The sequence below is a fragment of the Dendrobates tinctorius genome, unplaced genomic scaffold, assembly GCF_039654945.1.
Source record: "Dendrobates tinctorius isolate UK_male_01 unplaced genomic scaffold, ASM3965494v1 ptg000051l, whole genome shotgun sequence".
Taxonomy (NCBI): Eukaryota; Metazoa; Chordata; class Amphibia; order Anura; family Dendrobatidae; genus Dendrobates; species Dendrobates tinctorius.
This window is the reverse complement of record NW_027361719.1, coordinates 26,747,501-26,769,198: the sequence shown is the minus strand read 5'-3', so window position 1 is coordinate 26,769,198 and position 21,698 is coordinate 26,747,501. Positions and strand designations below refer to the sequence as shown.

Below are 21,698 nucleotides of genomic sequence, written 5' to 3'. Positions count from 1 at the left end.
CACATGATACTACTGCCATCCCTGTTAAATGGGAGGCCCTTAAAAGCGTTCTTAGAGGGGTTCTCATTAAACATGGATCTCGCTTGAAACGAATAAAAAGTAAAGAGATTATAGACTTGACAGAAAAGATATTGACGTTAGAGCCGAAGCATAAGACGGACAAGGATACGGAAACGCTGGCTGACCTGATTAAATACAGAGACGATCTGAAGTCCCTACTAAGTGAAAAATACCGACACCACAGAAACCGCTTTAAAAGTATATTATACGGTCAAGCTAACAAATGTGGACGTCTGCTGGCCAGGTTCTTGCATCCACGTAACCAGACTACATACATCTCATCTCTCCATCAAAACAGGGGTCGAACGACGTCAAACCCGACAGAAATTTTGGACATACTACTATCATACATTATATAATATCGGTGGAGATTGTCCCCCTCAGTCACCCTTGGATCCGCAACCATGCATAGAATCTTATTTTCACGACACCGCCCTTCCTACACTGGCCACGGATTTAACTATCCCGTTGGACTCGGACTTTACGACAGAGGAGATTGTTGAAGCCATCCAAAATACGCCGGCTGGTAAAAGCCCTGGACCGGATGGGTTTTCCCCTCATTTTTATAAGATGTTTCAAGAACAACTTAGCCCTATTATGACGTGGGTGTTTAACTCCATCACAGCTGAGTCCCCGTTCGTCCCACAGTCTTTAGAGGCTTTTATTACAGTGATACCGAAGCCAGGGAGGGACCCTAAATTAGTAACAAATTGCCGCCCAATATCTCTCATCAATGTTGACATAAAATTATACGCAAAAATACTGGCGAATCGACTGGCTCCTCTCTTGCCCTCAGTAATACATTCAGACCAGGTGGGGTTTGTGCGGGGAAGGGAGGCGAGAGACAGCATAAGTAAGACTCTCAACTTGACTGCCTATGCTAAATCGAAATGTAAACCGTTGGTTGTGCTGTTGATGGATGCGGAGAAAGCCTTTGACAGTGTGCACTGGGGCTTCATGTTCTCATCCCTACGACAGATGGGCCTGGGAAACCGCTTCCTGCATAGGGTTGCAGCCCTATACTCTGGCCCGTCGGCTAGGGTCAAGGTAAATGGAGCAATGTCGGACTCTATGACCATTGGGAACGGGACCAGGCAAGGGTGCCTTTTGTCGCCCCTTTTATACGCGATAGTTATGGAGCACTTGGCGGTGGCGATCAGGAAGAACGCTAGTGTACACGGTCTATGGGTAGACAATATCCATTATAAGGTCTCTCTTTATGCGGACGACCTCTTACTGTATATATCCCAGCCACATATTACCCTCCCATCATTGATGGAAGAGTTCCAAAAATACGGAGCAGTCAGTAATTTTAAGATTAACTTTCAGAAAACTGAAGTCCTTAACATATCCCTAGGACAGATAGAACTTACAAGACTTTTGGGAAATTTCCCCTTTCGGTGGAAGACTAGGGCCCATTCAATATTTAGGCATTCAAATCACTGACACGACTGACTTATATAAATTAAATTATGTGCCTCTGTTGGAGTCGACTCTGAAACGGTTGAGGGAATACGGACGAACATCTCATGGTTTGGCAGGATGAATTCGTTTAAAATGGACATTCTTCCCAGGTTTTTATACCTATTCCAGGCGGTCCCGAATGTGCCGCCGAAGACATTCTTTCAGACCATTAGATCTGCGTTAATCCGCTTTACCTGGCAGACATCTAAACCTCGTTTTAAATATTCTATTTTAACCGCCCCGAAACCCAGAGGTGGAGCGGGCCTCCCTGACCTGGAACTCTATCATAGAGCTTCCCTACTCGCACGTCTGTTTGACTGGCAGTTCGGCCACCGTTCTAAACAATGGGTTCAATTGGAACAGACGTCTTTTGGTGTCCCATTGTGTCATCTCTCGTGGATCAGACGTACTGAACAGGTTGCAAATGATTATAAGGGACCAACAGGTTTCTTGACTCGAGAAGTTTTACAGACCTGGAATCGTGTTAAATATAAAAAGAAACTGATCAGCAATTTGAACCCACTGTCACCGATATTTGGTAACCCGGACTTTCCTCCAGGATGTCACAGAGACCAATTTTTAGGTTGGCATAGGAGTTCTGACTTAAAACTGGGACAGATACTAGTGGACAGAAATTTTCCGACATGGGATGCCTTACGGGAAAAGTTCCCCAATAGGTCACTCTCCTGGTTGGAATATAACCAGTTGAGATCGTTTATACGGGGACGCTTGGTCGACCGTACTTCTCGCCCTCCCATGACGCGGTTGGAGGCTCTCTTACAAATGCAGGACCCTCCCTCTCATCTGATTTCCTTTTTATATAAGGAACTTCACTCAGGGGACTCGGAAGTGGTTCCAAGTTACATCCGTGCATGGGAGGAGGAGATGGGTTGCAAATTTTTGACGGAAGACCTTGGCAAAGCATTTCTTTTTACACATAAAATGTCTCCGGCCGGGGGCGCTCAGGAGAAAAATTATAAGATACTGACTAGGTGGTATCTGTCCCCCGTTAGATTGAAGTCCATCTTTCCGACAGTGGATGATACATGCTGGCGCTGTACACTGGAGAGGGGCACGCTATACCATATATGGTGGCAATGCCCTGCTGTACGACCCTTCTGGGAAGGGGTGTTTCGGGCCTACCAGGAGATCTCTGGAAAATTTGTCCTTCCCTCCCCACAAATTGCCATTTTATCAATTCTCCCGGGTTCCATATCCACTCAAAAGAAGAGCCTTCTCCGGTTTTGTATTACTGCGGCAAGGATGGTGATCCCACGCCACTGGCGTACAACGACAAAGCCCACTATAGCAGAGTGGTTATCAGAGTTTATAGACATTTTTCGTATGGAGGAGTTGATGGCTGAATTGGAGGGAGATAATTCCCGTTTGATTCGAACATGGCAGCCTTGGATCGTGTTCAGGGAGACGCCTGGACTACTTAGACTGATCGAAAACGCTTCTTAGAGGCCGGCTCGGAGGTCTGAAACCCATCCCCCTGTCCCCCCCTTTTTCCCTTTGCCTCTCTCCCCTCTCTCTTTCTATCTATACTTCTTGTGAGGTTTTTTTCTCTGATTCCTCTCTCTCTTTGGTATTTGCAATACACCTTCACAGGTTATGGGCAAACTGTTGTTGAACACGAACCACTGTTGCTGTGATCCAGTATGTCTTTGTGTATAACCGTGTATAATCTTGTATTTTGTACCTTATGTCTTGTATGTTATATGTTAAATTCTTTTCAATAAAACAGATTCAACATAATTGTCGCAAATAACTTTCAGAAATTAGATTAAAAAAAATACAATGTCAAAAATTCATTGGACTGCAAATTATATTGCAATATTGTTGTGGTACTTAATAATTAATCTGATATAGCAGTATTAAAAATATTATATATATATATATATATATATATATATATATATATATATATATATATATATATATATATATATATTTTCGTAACTTTATTTCCACCAGGCAGGGTAAGATTAGAGATAGAGACCCCAATCTGGGGAACGGGGTGGGATGACATAGGCCTGTATGTTTTGAATTGCCAGGACGGAATTTTAGTGCCGTTCCTGCTTGCATTTGAGCATCTGCAGGGCACTGAATATACCAGCTCAGATATTCTCATAGACCTTTGACTTGGGTAAAAACAGCAAGTGGTGATGAGAGTAACATTACAAGGTGCTTTATGTCCACACAAAGTTTAGGTCCCATGATGCACCAGATAAATGATTTTACCTTAAGCAGTCTGAAAAAGCTTCAACCCCAAACTTAGATATGGAATATCCACCTCCACAAAATGCCAGTCTTCCAGCAACGCTAGAAACATTCACAATGCGGCCTTTGGATTTTCTGATCAAGGAGAGCAAATTGATTGTTACATCTACCATCCCTAGGAGATTGACATCTAGAATCTTTTGAAAGTCTTCCTTTTTCAGCCATTCGTTAGGGCACACAGGGATTAAAATGCCAGCATTGTTTACCAGGCCCCACAGACCTGTAAGAAAAGAAACAAAAACCAACAAACATAAAATGCTTTATGAAAACTCACCATGCTATAAAATATGGATGTTTTCAAGGGGGGTGGGCTACATACATAGGCGCCCTATATGACCAGACATTCTATCACTCTGATGCATCTGTCCTGTATATTAGATGGAAACCACTCATTTAAAGGGAATCTGTCACCCCTTTTTTCCTATATGAGCTGCCGGCACCGACATCAGGGGCTTATCTACAGCGTTCTGTAATGCTGTAGATAAGCCCCTGATGTAATCTTAAAGATAAGAAACAAAAAGTTAGATTATACTCACCAGGGGTGGGGGCAGTCCGGTCCGATGGGTGTCGTGGTCCGGACCGGGGCATCACATCTTCATATGATGCCATCCTCTTTCCTTCCTGTCATGGCTCCTGCGCAGGAGCACTGCTCTGCCATGTTGCAGGTGCCGGGACAGGAGAGGTCAGAGAGGTCTGGTGCCTGTGCACTGCAGTATACTGCTCTACCCTCAACAGGACAGAGCAGTGCGCCGGAGCCACGACAGGAAGGGAAGAAGAGGACGGCATCGTATGAAGATGGGAGGCGCCTGACCACGACACCCATTGGACTGGACTGCCCCCCCCAGGGAGTATAATCTCTTATCTTCTCATATATTAAAAAAAAGGGGTGACCGATTCCCTTTAAAATGAGTGACATGTAATACTATGTTACAAGCAGCCACAGAGCAATTGTATTAAAAGATCACATTTCCCTGTGTTAATAGCTGATTGCTGGTCATTTCAGCAGAGCAGTCCACAAAAATTAAAGGGTTCTGAGAATTTACTAAAATACATAATACACATTTAGATATGAAATATTTTTCTGAGTACCTTTTTATAGCAAAAAGGTCTGCTTTATCTACTGCACTCTATCGGGATTTCAAGATGGCAGCTACCATCAATCATAACCTGTCCTATGATTTCAGAGGACACGTAGTAGGAATAGGACACGCTGCGTGAAGCAGAAGACCGGGGGTCACCTCAAAGCAGCGTCCTGTCAGACATCAAGAAAGCACATTACTCTGTTCAGTCAACCTGCCAGGATATGAAGGAGTGGAGGTGGACCCTAAAGGAGAAGATGAACTCCTTTAGCTGAGAATGAACGTCCATCTCAGTCAGGCTGACAGTTTAGTGCATCTGTCTGTTGCTTCACGCAGTCCATCCCAAGAAAAGCTGCCATATTACCTAAGCAGATTCTGTTTCTTGCTGTTGACAGCACCATTTGGTGTATACTTTGATGCCACTTTCCTTCTAAACACTGACCAAAAGTGGACAAGGCTCAGAATGAGCCAAAATGTCAAAGATGGTTTTGAAAAGTCACAGCAAGTGTGATTATATACACATTTGAAAAATCATAGTATATACAAGCGAAAAGTTATCATTCTTATTATAGACAGACACCCTTTTGACATCACATTTTGAATTCAAGAAAATATGTCACAATTGCAAGCATACAGGAGTACTTTATTTTGACTTTGCACTACATGTCCTGGCAGTAGATAAAAGCATACATTGATAAAAGGTAATTAGAAAAATGTTTATTTTTTGAAGAACCCCTTTACCACTCTTCCTCCAGACTCTGGGACCTTAATTTCCAAATGAAATGCAAAATTTACTTTCATCTGAAAACACCTTGGAGCACTGAGCAACAGTCCAGTTCTTTTTCTCCTTGTCCCAGGTAAGAGGCTTCTGCCATTGTCTATTGGTCATGAGTGGCTTGACACAAGGAATGCGACACTTGTAGCCCATGTCCTGGATAGTCTGTGTGTGGTGGCTCTTGAAGCAATGACTCCAGCAGCAGTCCACAACTTGTGAAGCTTCCCCCAAATTTTTGAAGGGTCTTTTCTTAATCCTTTCAAGGCTGCGGTTTTCCCGGTTGCTTGTGCACCTTTTTCTACCACACTTTTTCCTTCCACTCACCTTTTCATTATTATGCTTGGATACAGCTCTCTGTAAACAGGCAGCTTCTTTAGCAATGATCTTTTGTGGCTTACCCTCCTAGTGGAGTGTGTCAATGACTGCTGACTTGACAGATGTCCAGATGGCAGTCATGATTGTGGAACCTACTGAAACAGACTAAAGGGGGTTTTACACATAGCGATATCGCTAGCAATATCGCTAAAACGTCACCGAGTTTGTGACGTTATAGCGATATCGCTAGCGATATCGCTATGTGTGATACTTACCTCCGACCGGCTCCCCCGCTGGCTGTCGCTGATCGCGCGGCTCCATTTCTCGTCGTCGGCTTCCTGCTGTGTGAGACGAGCGACGCGGGCGGGCGGACGTCAGGATCGCTGTGTGTGAAAGGCGAGTATCGTCCGCTGCATCGCTGTGAGATCTGTGTAAAAGCTCACTAGCGATCATTTAGCGATGCACCAGCGATCCTGACCGGGTCGGATCGCTGGTCGGATCGCTGGTGCATCGCTAAATGTAAAAGGGCCTTAAGGGACCCTTTTTAAACACTTAGGAAGCCTTTGCAGGTGTTTTTTGTGAATTCTAATTTACTGAGAGAATGACTTTTGGGTTTTCATTGGCTGTAAGCCATAATCAATTAACAGAAATAAACACTTGAAGTAGATCACTCTGTTTCTAATGACTCTATAATATACAAGTTACACTTTTTGTATTGAAGAACTGAAATACATTAACTTTTTGATGATATTCTCATATAATGAGAAGCACTTGTACGAGGGGCATGCATTAAAGATTTCTCCTGACCCACTTCTATTTATCACATGACACTGAACCTACACATGTGTAATGAATCATTGATACAAGTCTCTAGGTTACGCACCAATTTGCAGCTCAGAACTGATAACGGTCTTGATGTTACAGGTGCTGAAGTGGTGTGAGGTTTGATAACGGATCCAGTGAAATACAGAGCAGTCATCAAGTTCCTTTACTTGAAAGGCCGCACACCAAACCTCGGCAGGCAAGGTCATGCTCACAGTATTTTGGGACTAGCACAGAGTAGTATTGATGGATTTTGTAGCAAATGGTACCATGATCACTGGGGCATACTATGCTTCACTGCCGCAGAAATTGCGGGATGCCATCAAAACCAAGAGATGTGACATGCTCACCAAAGTTGTGTGTTCATAATTTACATGTTGCCCAAATGGAAACATGCTCCTGTGGCTTTGAAATTTTACCGCATCCCCCTTAGGCCTGTTTCACACTTCCGTTTTTGTGTCCGCCAAACGGATCCGTTTCCGTTTTTTTGACGGAAACTGATGCAAACGGATCAGTTTTTAAAAAAACGGATCCGTTTTTTTGACGGATCCGCGGTAACCACTAATGGAAGTCTATGGGACAAAAAAAACGGATCCTGCAAAAAAATGGCGGATCCGTTTTTTAACGGAAACCAACGGATTTTGACGGATTTGAAAAAACGGAAGTGTGAAACAGGCCTTATTCACTCGACCTCGCACCATCAGACTTCCACCTCTTTCCAACAATTAAGTTGTTTTTGAAGGGCAAGCATTTTCCAGATGATGAAACTTTGATTTCCGAAGTCACACCGTTGCTTTTGGAGCAACCTGTCGACTTCTACAAGCAAGGTGTTTACAGTTGCTTAAAGAGATAGGAGAAGTGTGCTTCCTTAGGTGATACCTATGTAGAGAATGACTAATAACTGTGCCCCAGATTCATTGCTCTCAGTCCATAGGAAAAAGGGAAATGAGAAATCTTTAATGAACACCCCTCGTAGTTAGAAGACCTGGCCAGGACAAGGCTAATTGAGTTCAACTCCAACTATCCAACCCTCACTCTCCCTTCTTTCAAGGTTCACTCTGTCCGTATCTACTCTCCCGCTAATCTCCAAATAGCTGTCATACCGACCACCGGGCTCAGATGTTGACATCCCCACCATCATCATGGGGGACTTCAACATCCCCATTGACACCCACCAGCCAGCAGACTCCAAACTCTTGTCACTTACCTCATCCTTTGGACTTACTCCGTGGTCCTCCACAGCCACCCACACAGACAGACATATTAGACCTCATCTTCACCTGCCTCTGTTCCCTACCCAATCTAACAAACCTCTCCCTTCCCCTATCTGACCACCATCTACTCACCTTCTCATCCTTGTCCTTCTCAACTGCCACATGTCCAGCCACTAGCACATCCTCGCAACCTCGCACACCTAGACATTCACAGACTGGCTCTCTTCTACCTCTGTTCTCCATATCTTCATTCCACAACACGGACAGTGCCACCGCTTTCTACAACGCCTCTCTCACATCAGTCGTAGACTCAGTCGCCCCTCTCATGCATGGCAAAGTGCGACAAATCAATAGGTTAACCCTGGTGCAACAACCTCACCAAAAAAAACCTGACAAGCATCCAGGGTCGCAGAGCGGCGTTGGAAGAAAACACGCCTGCTAGACGACGTCACTGCTTTCAAACAAGCTACACTGTTGGGAGTTCATTTTCCCCTTCGTCACTGAGGTCTGGTGAACTCCCTATTCTGATAAAGGAAGGTAATGAGCCTGATTATCAGGCACCTGAGCCGAATGAGGATGACTGGCTGAGTGGAGTCACTGACTGGATATAAGGCTGCCGACGCCCTTCTGCCCTGCGGGTGATTTCTCTGTGGACTTCTAGGACACCAGTCTGATTCCTGCTTCCCTAAAGCTAAGTTTTCTGCTTTGCCTGTTTGCATTTATGTTTTGTTTTCCTTGCTTTTCTGGATTCTGCCATTCCCTGCTGGGATGAGCTGAATCTCCTTTTGCCGGTTTCTCTGTCTTCAGAATATTCCTGAGTACTGACATAGCTTTTTGAAGCCTAGCGTCTTCAGGGCCTTTTTCACTGTCAGTCTGTTGGCTCTTATTTTCATAGGGTTTTTGACGAATTGCAGACAGCAGCCTTCCTGTCCTTTCCTATCTAGGTAGTTTGGGCCCCGTCTTTGCTCAGTCTATCTTTCTGTCCCTGTTAGTGTTTTCATCTTGCTTCACCGTCATTATATGTTGGGGGCTGTCTTTTGCTTTGGGGTCTGCTCTGGGGCAGTTTAGATTTCCCCTTTCTTTCTTTAGGCCTATTTAATTCTCCGGCTGTGATCGAGGGGTCTAGGGCATCGTAGGAACCCCCCACGGCTACTGTTAGTTGTTGTGATAGGTTCAGGGGTCTGCAATCAGATAGCTGCCAACCTCTCTGGTTTTCTGGACTTGGCTAGCATTTCTGTTTTTGCCTCCACTACACTTGCCTTCAAATCAGCCCTCACCTCTGCTAAACAGACCTATTTCACAAACCTTGTATCTTCATTATCCCACAACCCAAAACAACTGTTCAGCACATTTAACTCTCTCCTCGTCCTACCACCTCCAACTCCCCTCATCTCTGCTGAGGACTTTGCCACCTACTTCAAAAACAAGATCAACCAAACAAGGCAAACCTTTACTGTTCCACCACTCCACATACCAGACCTCTGCCCTTCCCTAATAACCTCCCTCTCCAACATCACTGAAGGAGAACTTACTCCATCTCCTTTCCAAATCGACCCCATCCCTTCCCACCTGCTTCCCAACCTCACTAACATGATCATTCCAGCCCCAACCCATCTCTTTAACCTATCCCTATCTTCTGGTACCTTCTCCTCTGCCTTCAAACATGCCACCATAACACCCATCCTCAAAAATCCAACTTTGACCCAACTGCTATGCCCAGCCTTCGCCCCATATCACTGCTCCCATTTGCTTCCAAACTCCTTGAACAGCATGTCCATGCTCAGCTTTCCTCCCACCTCTCATCTAACTCCCTCCTTGACATCCTCCAATCTGGCTTCCGCCCCCACCACTCCACTGAAACTGCCCTGACCAAAATGACTAATGACTTAGAGCCAAAGCTAACAGACAGTTCTCCATCCTCCTCCTTCTCGACTTGTTCTCTGCCTTCGACACAGACGACCACTGTCAACTGCTACAGATTCTTTTTTCCCTTGGCATCAAAGATCTTGCCCTGTCCTTGATTGCCTCATACCTTTCTGACTGCACATTCAGTGCTTCCCACTCCCACACTACCTCCTCATCCCGCCCTCTCTCTGTTGGCGTCCCCCAAGGCTCTGCCCTGGGGCCCCTACTTTTTTCCCCATCTATACCCGTGGCCTAGGACAACTCATTAAGTCCCATGGCTTCCAGTACCACCTGTATGCGGACGACACTCAGATCTACCTCTTTGGCCCAGATGTCACCTCTGCTGTCCAGAATCCTGGAGTGTCTATCAGCCATATCCTCCTTTTTCACCTCTCGCGTCCTAAAACTCAATGTAGACAAAACTGAACTCATTATCCTTCTTCCATCTCACGTATCTTCCCTACCCGATCTATCTATTATGGTAAACGGCATCACGCTCTCTCACACCTGAAACCGCTGCCTTGGAGCAACTCTCGACTCTGCCCTGTACTTCAAACCACACATCCAAATTCTTGCCACCTCCTGTCGCCTCCAACTCAAAAATATTTCCAGAATCCGTCCCTTCCTCAGCCCTCAGTCTACTAAAACTCTTGTACATGCCCTCATTATCTCCCGCCTTGACTACTGCAACACTTTCCTCTGAGGCCTCACTGCTAACTCTCTTGCACCTCTCCAGTCTGTCCACAACTCTGCTGCCCGACTAATCCACCTCTCTCCTCGCTACTCCCCTGTCTCTCCCCTCTGCAAATCCCTCCACTGGCTCCCAATTCACCAACAAATCCAGGTCAACCTACTAACACTGACCTACAAAGCCATCCACAACCTATCCCCTCCCTATATCTCTGAACTAATCTCCCAATATCTTCCCTCACAATCTTTGATCCTCCCAAGACCTCCTACTCTCCTCCACACGTATTCGTTCCTCATACAACTGCCTCCAAGATTTCTCCCGATTATCCCCTGTCCTCTGGAATTCCATACCTCAGCACGTCCGATTATCCACCACCCTTGGATCTTTCAAACAGAACCTGAAAACTCATCTTTTCAGGATGCAATAGCCATACTGCCGCCTCACCACCGCCCGAGCCGCCGCCTCAAAACCACCAGAGCTGCTGCACCCCCGACCTTCTATCTCTTCCCCACTATCCCATAGAATGTAAGTCCGCAAGGACAGGGTCCTCTCTCCTCTGTACCAGTCTGTCATTGTAAATTTGTTTACTGTTAACGATTTATAACTTTGTATGTAAACCCCTTCTCATGTACAGCACCATGGAATTAATGGCGCTATATAAATAAATAACTCCCAGCCAGCTTTTCCCAGCGCTACTAGAGGTGTCTGACAAGTTTCATGTTATGGGAAAAACCTTTCAGTCACCTGCAGCATCAGCAGACTAGTCTAGTCTCCAACTCAGCAGTACATCAGTACAGAGCCAGCTGTCAGTCAGTGCCAGGATGCGGTTATAGTCACTGCTGACTGTGCACTGACTAAAGCTGCACCTCTATCACTGAAAGCTAGAGGCTGCAGGGAGGAATAAAGTTAATTTCCTCCTGGTAGCCAAGCTTTTAGTGCGGTGGCCACACAACTTCAGAACGCCATTAACCTCAAATCTGCAAGTTAATGGCATTTTTTTACATGACAGGTTCACTTTAAGAAGAGTACATATTTTACTGAACTGGATGAATCCAGAGCATCTTCTAGCAAAGTACCTATGACGTAATAAGTTTTTTTTTTTTATTACACTTTTACCTTTCTCAGTCACAGTGTTTTCAACCCACTTGACAGCAGCACTCACACTTTTGCTGTCAGAAACATTAAGAATGACAGTTTGGAGTCTACTGGAGGCCTCTTGATTTAACTCCTTAGCTCCAGCTTCTGTTAAACAAGCCGCCAGAACCTTCATTCCTCGTCCATCCAGCTGTTTAGCCAACTGTCTTCCAAATCCAGTGTCACAACCAGTGATGAAAACATATTTTTCTGAGAGATTTCCTAGGATCCGACTCTGTCTGTGCCATCTATATAATAGAATTAGTCCCAACAACACCAGAAGAGGGAGCCACATGATTGCTCTGTAAGACAATAACACATGGACAATTAGATTACGAACTACAGATGTACAATTAACATTGCATTTAGGATCTTGTTGAATAGTGTTCTGGTGATCAGGGCATCTATCATGGCATTACTGTCCTTACTGGAGTATGTGGCCCAGTGAGCAGAAGCAAGGAGGGTGGGGGGGGGATCGGGGTCCCCCCACCTTGCTTCTGCTCACTGTGCCCAAGGGGAAGGATTTGGTTGGTTAAGTAACTAAATGTACATCCTAGGACATGCATTCAGCTGAAGTTTATTGGCGAGCAAAAGCCAGTGGCAATAGTTAACAGCCACCAGCCAGTCAGAGGCCGGTATCTAGCACTTTTTCCCCAGCGGTCCATATATATTTGGACAGACATTTTTCTAATTTTGGTTCTAGACATTACCACAATGAATTTTAAGCAAAACAGTTGAGATGCAGTTGAAAATCAGACTTTCAGCTTTCATTTGAGGGTATCCACATTAAAATTGGATGAAGGGTTTAGGAGTTTCAGCTTCTTAACATGTGCCACCCGGTTTTTAAAAGGGACCAAAAGTAATTGGACAGATTAAATAATTGTAAATAAAATGTTCATTTCTAGTACTTGTTGGAAAACCCTTTGTTGGCAATGACTGCCTGAAGTCTTGAACTCAGACATCACCAGACGCTGTGTTTCCTCCTTTTTGATGCTCTGCCAGGCCTTCACCGTGGTGGTTTTCAGTTGCTGTTTGTTTGTGGGCCTTTCTGCTTGAAGTCTAGTCTTTAACAAGTGAAATGCATGCTCAATTGGGCCGAGATCAGGTGACTGACTTGGCCATTTAAGAATATTCCACTTCTTTGCTTTAATAAACTCCTGAGTTGCTTTGGCTTTATGTTTTGGGTCATTGTCCATCTGTAGTATGAAACGACGACCAATCAGTTTGGCTGCATTTGGCTGGATCTGGGCACACAGTATGGCTCTGAATACCTCAGAATTCATTCGGCTGCTTCTGTCCTGTGTCACATCATCAATAAACACTAGTGACCCAGTGCCACTGGCAGCCATGCTTGCCCAGGCCATCACACTGCCTCCGCCGTGTTTTACAGATGACGTGGTATGCTTTGGATCATGAGCTGTACCACACCTTCACCATACTTTTTCTCTTTCCATCATTCTGGTAGAGGTTGATCTTGGTTTCATCTGTCCAAAGAATGTTCTTCCAGAACTGTGCTGGCTTTTTTAGCTGTTTTTTAGCAAAGTCCAGTCTAGCCTTTTGATTCTCGATGCTTATGAGTGGCTTGCATCGTGCAGTGAACCCTCTGTATTTACAGTCATATGTTAAAGTTTGGGCACCCCTATTAATGTTAACCTGTTTTCTTTATAACAATTTTGGTTTTTGCAACAGCTATTTCGGTTTCATATATCTAATAACTGATGGACTCAGTTATATTTCTGGATTCAAATGAGGTTTATTGTACTAACAGAAAATGTGCAATCTGCATTTAAACAAAATTTGACCGGTGCAAAAGTATGGGCACCCTTATCATTTTCTTGATTTGAACACTCCTAACTACTTTTTACTGACTTCCTGAAGCACTAAATTGGTTTTGTAACCTCATTGAGCTTTGAACTTCATAGCCAGGTGTATCAAATCATGAGAAAAGGTATTTAAGGTGGCCACTTGCAAGTAGTTCTCCTATTTGATTCTCCCATGAAGAGCGGCATCATGGGCTCCTCAAAACAACTCTCAAATGATCTGAAAACAAAGATTATTCAACATAGCTTTTCAGGGGAAGGATCCAAAAAGTCGTCTCAGAGATTTAACCTGTCAGTTTCCACTGTGAGGAACATAGTAAGGAAATGGAAGAACACAGGTACAGTTCTTGTTAAGCCCAGAAGTGGCAGGCCAAGAAAAATATCAGAAAGGCAGAGAAGAAGAATGGTGAGAACAGTCAAGGACAATCCACAGACCACCTCCAAAGACCTGCAGCATCATCTTGCTGCAGATGGTGTCACTGTGCATCGGTCAACAATACAGCGCACTTTGCACAAGGAGAAGCTGTATGGGAGAGTGATGCGAAAGAAGCAGTTTCTGCAAGCACGCCACAAACAGTCGCCTCAGGTATGCAAAAGCACATTTGGACAAGCCAGTTACATTTTGGAAGAAGGTCCTGTGGACTGATGAAACAAAGATTGAGTTGTTTGGTCATACAAAAAGGCGTTATGCATGGAGGCTAAAAAACACAGCATTCCAAGAAAAACACTTGCTATCCACAGTAAAATTTGGTGGAGGTTCCATCATGCTTTGGGGCTGTGTGGCCAATGCCGGCACCGGGAATCTTGTTAAAGTTGAGGATCGCATGGATTCAACTCAGTATCAGCAGATACTTGACAATAATGTGCAAGAATCAGTGACGAAGTTGAAGTTACGCAGGGGATGGATATTTCAGCAAGACAATGATCCAAAACACCGCTCCAAATCTACTCAGGCATTCATGCAGAGGAACAAGTACAATGTTCTGGAATGGCCATCCCAGTCCCCAGACCTGAATATCATTGAACATCTGTGGGATGGTTTGAAGCGGGCTATCCATGCTCGGCGACCATCGAACTTAACTGAACTGGAATTGTTTTGTAAACAGGAATGGTCACAAATACCTTCATCCAGGAACTCATTAATAGCTACAGGAAGCGACTAGAGGCTGTTATTTTTGCAAAAGGAGGATCTACGAAATATTAATGTCACTTTTATGTTGAGGTGCCTATACTTTTGCACTGGTCAAATTTTGTTTAAATGCAGATTGCACATTTTCTGTTAGTACAATAAACCTCATTTGAATCCAGAAATATAACTGAGTCCATCAGCTATTAGATATATGAAACTGAAATAGCTGTTGGAAAAAGCAAAATTGTTAGAAAGAAAAAAGGTTAACATTAATAGGGGTGCCCAAATTTTAACATATGACTGTACCTTCATGCAGTCTTCTCTTTATGGTAGATTTGGATATTGATACGCCTACCTCCTGGAGAGTGTTGTTCACTTGGTTGGCTGTTGTGAAGGGGTTTCTCTTCACCATGGAGATTATTCTGCGATCATCCACCACTGTTGTCTTCCGTGGCCGCCCAGGTCTTTTTGCATTGATGAGTTCACCAGTGCTTTCTTTCTTTCTCAGGATGTACAAAACTGTAGATTTTGCCACTGCTAATGTTGTAGCAATTTCTCGGATGGTTTTCTTTTCTGTTTTTGCAGCTTAAGGATAGCTTGTTTCACCTGCATGGAAAGCTCCTTTGACCGCCTGTTTCCTTCACAGCAAAACCTTTCAAATACAAGCACCACACCTCAAATCAACTCCAGGCCTTTTATCTGCTTAATTGAGAATGACATAACGAAGGGATTGCCCACACCTGTCCATGAAATAGCCTTGGAGTCAATTGTCCAATTACTTTTGGTCCCTTTAAAAACAGGGTCTCAAATGTTAAGGAGCTGAAACTCCTAAACCCTTCATCCAATTTTAATGTAGATACCCTCAAATGAAAGCTGAAAGTCTGAACTTCAACTGCATCTGAATTGTTTTGTTTAAAATTCATTGTGGTAATGTCTAGAACCAAAATTAGAAAAATGTTGTCTCTGTCCCAATATATATGGACCTAACTGTATTTTTGCATTGAAAGCCGCAATATGGAGCCAGGATGGGAGGACACAAGGGGGCCAGGATGGGGAGGACATTATTACTGTAGGGACAAATTAAGGAATATTTCTCACAGGGATACTGTGACAGAGAAAGTCTAGAAGATTGCGGCGTCTGGTTACACGAGCTCCTGCACTGATAAGAACTGCTTCACCATCCTATTAAACAGTGCAGGTTTTTCCTTGCAAGGGGTGATCAGTTTAGTTGATCTCCAGGAGCTCTCCATCCTATTTGCTTCAGCTGTTCTGTGTTGATCATTCCCTTCTGGCATATAGGCTTGAAATTGGCACACTTCCTGTTTAGAGTTGAAGGAGAGAGTTTAGTGTTTGAAGTAGGTCATTGGAGAGTTGTTCAGGAGATGTGTGGTGTTGGTTTGAAAGTTATCCTTATCCTCTCCCATTTTGTTTGTCCTTCCTATTTTTCCTTGTTTCCAAGATTGTTGTTTTGTGAGTGTATTTGTATGATTGTAGTTTTCTTTTATCCCTGTTTACCCCTGTCAGTCTGGTCGCTTTGGCCTCACACCTTACTGGGTGGGGGAGGGAACAGATTAGGGTTATGTTAGGAGCATAGCAATGCATGTGACCCTGTCCTCTCCACCTTCAAGGGAATCTAGGGGGACAGGGATAGCCTAGGGCGCCCTCTAGTTCAAGGCATCGGGAATGTGCCCAAAGTCAATACGTGACAATATTATTACTGCTCTGATTTAATAGCAAGGTGACATTAACCCCTTATGACCCCACTTGCCACCGCTACAGGGCAAGTGGGAAGAACCTGACTAAGCTTCAGAATAGGCGCATCTAATAGATGCGCCTTCTCTGGGCAGCTGTAGGCTGCTGTTGTTAGGCTGGTGGAAATGTCTCATGAAAAGGAAAAGATGCTCAGTATTGTGTGTGGCCTCCCTGTGCCTGTATGACCTCCCTACTGTACAACGCCTGGGCATGCTCCTGATGAGGCAGCAGATAGTCTCCTGAGGGATATCCTTCCTGACCTGAACTAAAGCATCTGCCAACTCCTGGACAGTCTGTGGTGCAATGTGACATTGGTGGATGGAGCGAGACATGATGTTCCAGATGTTCTCAATTTGATTCAGGTCTGGGGAACGGGCAGGCCAGTCCATAGCTCAATGCCTTCATCTTGCAGGAACTGCTGACACTCCAGCCACGTGAGGTCTGGCATTGTCCTGCATTAGGAGGAACCCAGGGCCAACCGCACCAGCATATGGTCTCATAAGGGGTCTGAGGATCTCATCTCGGTATCTAATGGCTACCTCTGGCGAGCACATGGAGGGCTGTAGAGCCCTCCAAAGAAATGCCACCCAACACCATTACTGACCCACTGCCAAACCGGTCATGCTGAAGGATGTTGCAGGTAGCAGATCACTCTCCACGGCGTCTCCAGACTGTCACGTCTGTCACGTGCTCAATGTGAACCTGCTTTCATCTGTGAAGAGCACAGGGCGCCAGTGGCGAATTTGCCAATCCTGGTGTTCTGTGGCAAATGCCAAGAGTCCTACACGGTGCTGGACTGTGAGCACAACCCCCATCTGTGGATGTCGGGCCCACAGACCAGCCTCATGGAGTCGGTTTCTAACCGTTTGCGCAGACACATGCACATTTGTGGCCTGCTGGAGGTCATTTTGCAGGGCTCTGGCAGTGCTCCTCCTTCTCCTCCTTGCACAAAGGCGGAGACAACGGTCCTGCTGCTGGGTTGTTGCCCTCTTACGGCCCCCCTCTACGTCTCCTGGTAGCACCTCCAGCCTTTGAACACTATGCTGGCAGACACAGCAAACCTTCTTGCCACAGCTCGCATTGATGTGCCATCCTCTCCTGGATGAGCTGCACTACCTGAGCCACTTGTGTGTGTTGTAGAGTCCATCTCATGCTACCACGAGTGTGAAAGCACAACCAACATTCAAAAGTGACCAAAACATCAGCCAGAAAGCATTGGTGCTGAGATGTTGTATGTGGTCCCCACCTGCAGAAACACTCCTTTATTAAGGGTGTCTTGATAATTGCCAATAATTTCCATCTGTTGTCTATTCCATTTGTACAACAGCATGTGAAATTGATTGTCAATCAGTGTTGCTTCCTAAGTGGACAGTTTGATTTCACAGAAGTTTGATTTACTTGGAGTTATATTCTGTTCTTTAAGTGTTCCCTTTATTTTTTTGAGCAGTGTATATACACAGGGAGACTGCACAGGCAGCTTTTGAGTCAATCCGCAGTGGCTTACAGCCGGGCCTGTAGCATTAGCACCACTCCAGATTGTAAACTATTTAACCCTTTGAGATGGATTGCGGCGTGGGACTTGACTTTACGGTGGACAGGTATGGGATATTGTTGCTTTTTTTTTTTTTTACAGGAGAACGACGGCTTCGCTTGGATTGGGAGTTTAATAAAGATGGGAAACCTGTGTGTTTAATGTCTGTTTTACTAACCCTTTCATACTATAAGATTAATAATGGATAGGTGTCTTATTGACCTCTTCATTATTAACCTGGCTTAATGTCACCTTACAATAGCAAGGTGACATTAACCCCTTATTACCAAATATACCACCGCTGCACGGCAGTGGGATGAGAGAGGCTAAGTGCCAGAATGTGCCTTTTCTGGAGTGGCTGGGGGCAGTTTTTTTTTAAGCCGGGGGGGGGGGGGGGGGGGGTGCAATAATCATGGTCCTTTCCTAGGCTATTAATATCTGCCTTCAGTCACTGGATTTCCCTCTCTGATGCAAAAATTTGCACGGGAGCCCACGCAATTATTTCTCGTTAATACATTTTTACTAAATACAGCTCCAAAATTTTACACACATTCTGCTAACACTATTAGTCACTGACACACAAATCTAACTGTTCTGCAATGGTTTACTGTATGTAAACCATGTCTTCTATACTGTCGGCTCCGGCTTTTACTTTACAGACGCCGACAAATGAGTTACTGGCTTTTCTTATATCTATCGTTCTGTGCTAAATATATACAGGGGTTGGACAAAATAATGGAAACACTTAACGTTTTGGCATCGTAGTCTTCGTGTTAAGCATCGTGTTCCTGCAGCTGCACAGCAGGAATCCAGAGCCATGCAGCCAGCTGTCTCCCATTCCCCTCGGACCTCTCAGGGACATGCACAGCAATCTCAGCGATCCAGACGCCCTGCTCAGACCTGTTCTCTGGGTCTGTTTGTTGCTGCCACCTCTGGACCAGCAATAGTAGTGCAGCCTGCTCTGCAGCAAACCACTCCAGAGGCTAAGTCCTCTCGCCGCGCTACTGGTCATGCTCACGAGATGATTTCCCAGTGGAGATCGGGAGTCATGTGCTCAGGTCCTTCTCCTAATCTGATTGGTCCATTTCAGTGATCTGGAAGGTCCCGGAAGCGCACGGCTTGTGCTTGTCTCTCTCTCTTATGGAAATGCAGGTTACAGTTCTACGTCTCTCCTTCTCTTTCCTTTCCCGTGCCAGCTGGCTCAAGTCACTGAGGCAGCTGCAGCACCCCTTCCTCCATCCCTTCCTCCATCCAGGGATCCTCACTCCTATCTGAGTGATCTCTTTCTCTCCTCTGGGAATCACCCCAGACTGACCTTCTGTCAGACTGACCTGTAATTCTATCTTTCCCCTTTTTATACTAACTCCACCCACCTCCCAGCACATCTCGTGTTACGAAGCAGGGTCCCACGAAAGGTGCTATGTGGTCCTGCTGAACTATCCTGTGTGTGGGATGCAGGTGTTAGAGTGTGGCAAGGAGTTCCCACCTTACCTGGATGGTGGGGCACTACACCTTAGGAGAAGGTGCAGTACCTCTGTGGCGACTGAGCCTCAGGGGCGCCACACATCTTCACCTATGTAGCGTCCGACAGTGCGCCTCCTCTGGGCACTGACGTATAGCGGCTGAGTCAGTCGCCGCACTGCAATCAGCAGCATCTGTGAGCGTCTGCGGTAGCGACGCCACACACACACGGTAGGTCTAGACCGTTTACCGTGCATGCAGTTCTCTGAGACCTGCGAGTGCAACAGGCTCAGTATTTACGTTTAAGTTCTAAGCGTCTCTGTGGAGATAACAGAGTATGCTCAGTGCACACCGGGTGACGTTCAACCGCCATATTGTCACTCGTCGTCTCAAAAGTGAATGGACCCACATTCTTCTCCGCCTCCTCGGATCAGCAATCACTGGGTAAGGCTCTCTGAAACGCTGGGACAAAACCCAGTGGAAAAGAACCTGCTCAGTGGTGTTAAAGGTTAGCCTGTATGACATGTTGTACACAAGTCAGCTCTAGAAACCCAACAGCAAACTATGATGAGGAGGGGGACTTGTTAATCAACCAATAGCCTACAACATTACTTTATAATGATGTTCAGGCAAGAAATCCTTGATTTGCTCATTTTGCTTGACTGCGAGAAAATCACACCATACGTATGTCACACGGATCCTTAGATGCGACGAAATCGTATCATCGCATTTTACATACAAATCATACGGAAAACAGTTGTGCGATTACCGCATTTGAAAATCGGACTGATTTTTTACACGTTGTGTGCGACTCCGCCCTATTATCCCACTTCATCCCGTCAAAGCCACCGGACTACTTCCCCTAATATCTCACATCATCCCTTCAGCCATAGCCACTAGACAACTACCACTAATATCCCACATCATCCTGTCCTAGCCACTGGACTACTAGCCCTAATATCCCACATCATCCCGTCAGCCAGAGCCACCAGACTACTACCCCCAATATCCCACCTCATCCCGTCAGCCTGGGGTCAGAACCAAAGCGCTGAGTGGAATGGCCCTAACTTCCATACCGGGGATCCTTTTAAGAGAGGCCTGGGGCCAGAACCACAGCGCTGAGTGGAATTGCCCTAACTTGCATACGAATGATCCCTTTAAGAGACCCTGGGGCCAGAACCACAGCGCAGAGTGGAATTGCCCTAACTTGCATACCAATGATCCCTTTAAGAGGGAAGATGTGCCTATGGGATGGAGGATGTGCGATGGGTATATGGGCATGGGGGGGGGGAATTCATTTCTGTCATGTGCTCTCTGCTCTTTCTGGGGGGCAGACAATGGCTGGGAGCTTATGTTCCCGGGGATGCTAGATTTCTCCCACCCATTCGGTGTCTGCTAAGGTGTTGCCAAGTGATAAAACTGTTGCTCATAGCAACCAATCACAGCTCAGCTTCTTTTGAACAGCTCTGGTGAAATGAAAGATGCTTCGTGATTGGTTGGAGATACACACATTCAATTTTATATATAGAGATTGACATCCATTATCATTCTTCTGTGCCCATACACGCTTCCTCCTGTGTGGCTGCCCCTCTTGTTCCTCTGTCCATGCCAGTGTGTTGCGGCTGCTTGGTGACGGCCTGACTCCGACCATCCCAGCTGGCGGAAGGGGGGGGGGGAATTCAGGGTGGAAGTGGCCTCCTCCATGGGCGCACATACGCTGCTGTCTCCATCGTGAATGGCTTCAATTTACCACAAGCCCAGAATGTGTGGGTATATACATTAGAAGCTTGCATCACAATTTTAGCCACGCCCCTTGAGAAAGCAACTCGATTGCGAAATGCGCGTCGGGGACTGCTAACTGGTGCACTTTTGCCTCTTGCAGCCATGGGTATGTTCTTCATTCCATCCTCTATGTCTTTGACAAATGCTTGCACTCCTATTTGTATGACGCATATATTTGACTTGCCATTAACATTGATAAAAGTCAAAGATATACACACCAATGTTGCTAGTCTCGGGTGTTGGTGGCTGTCTTCCTGAGGGGAATGCTTACCACAGTCAGGCATTTAACTAATAGCCACTGAGCTGTGATTCTGACTCTTTTCTCCCCTCTGTCTTTCAGCCTCCCACTCCTCTGATGCGCTTATTTTTTGTCACTCCATAAATTGTATTTTCTTGTCATTCATATACTTGGAGTACATTGTCCTTCTTAAGTTACCTTCATGAATGTACCTTGTGCCACTTGGCTGGTTTATATCTTAGT

General features: G+C 45.4%; 1 protein-coding gene across 3 annotated transcripts in view; it reads right to left on the bottom strand.

The window, feature by feature from the left end:
* The window catches only part of LOC141091350 (retinol dehydrogenase 7-like), a 59,817-nt gene that overhangs the window by 13,709 nt on the left and 24,410 nt on the right, over positions 1-21,698 (bottom strand). For 2 of the 3 annotated variants that reach the window (XM_073576895.1, XM_073576892.1), the window contains exons 2-3: positions 11,725-12,044; positions 3,769-4,027 (exon numbers count right to left, since the gene is read on the bottom strand). In XM_073576895.1, the coding sequence (XP_073432996.1) occupies positions 3,769-4,027; positions 11,725-12,037 (572 nt within the window). In that variant the 5' untranslated portion in view covers positions 12,038-12,044. Of the gene's footprint in view, positions 1-3,768; positions 4,028-11,724; positions 12,045-15,789; positions 16,011-21,698 lie in introns of all 3 variants that reach the window. The other variant, XM_073576893.1, reaches the window with a different exon arrangement.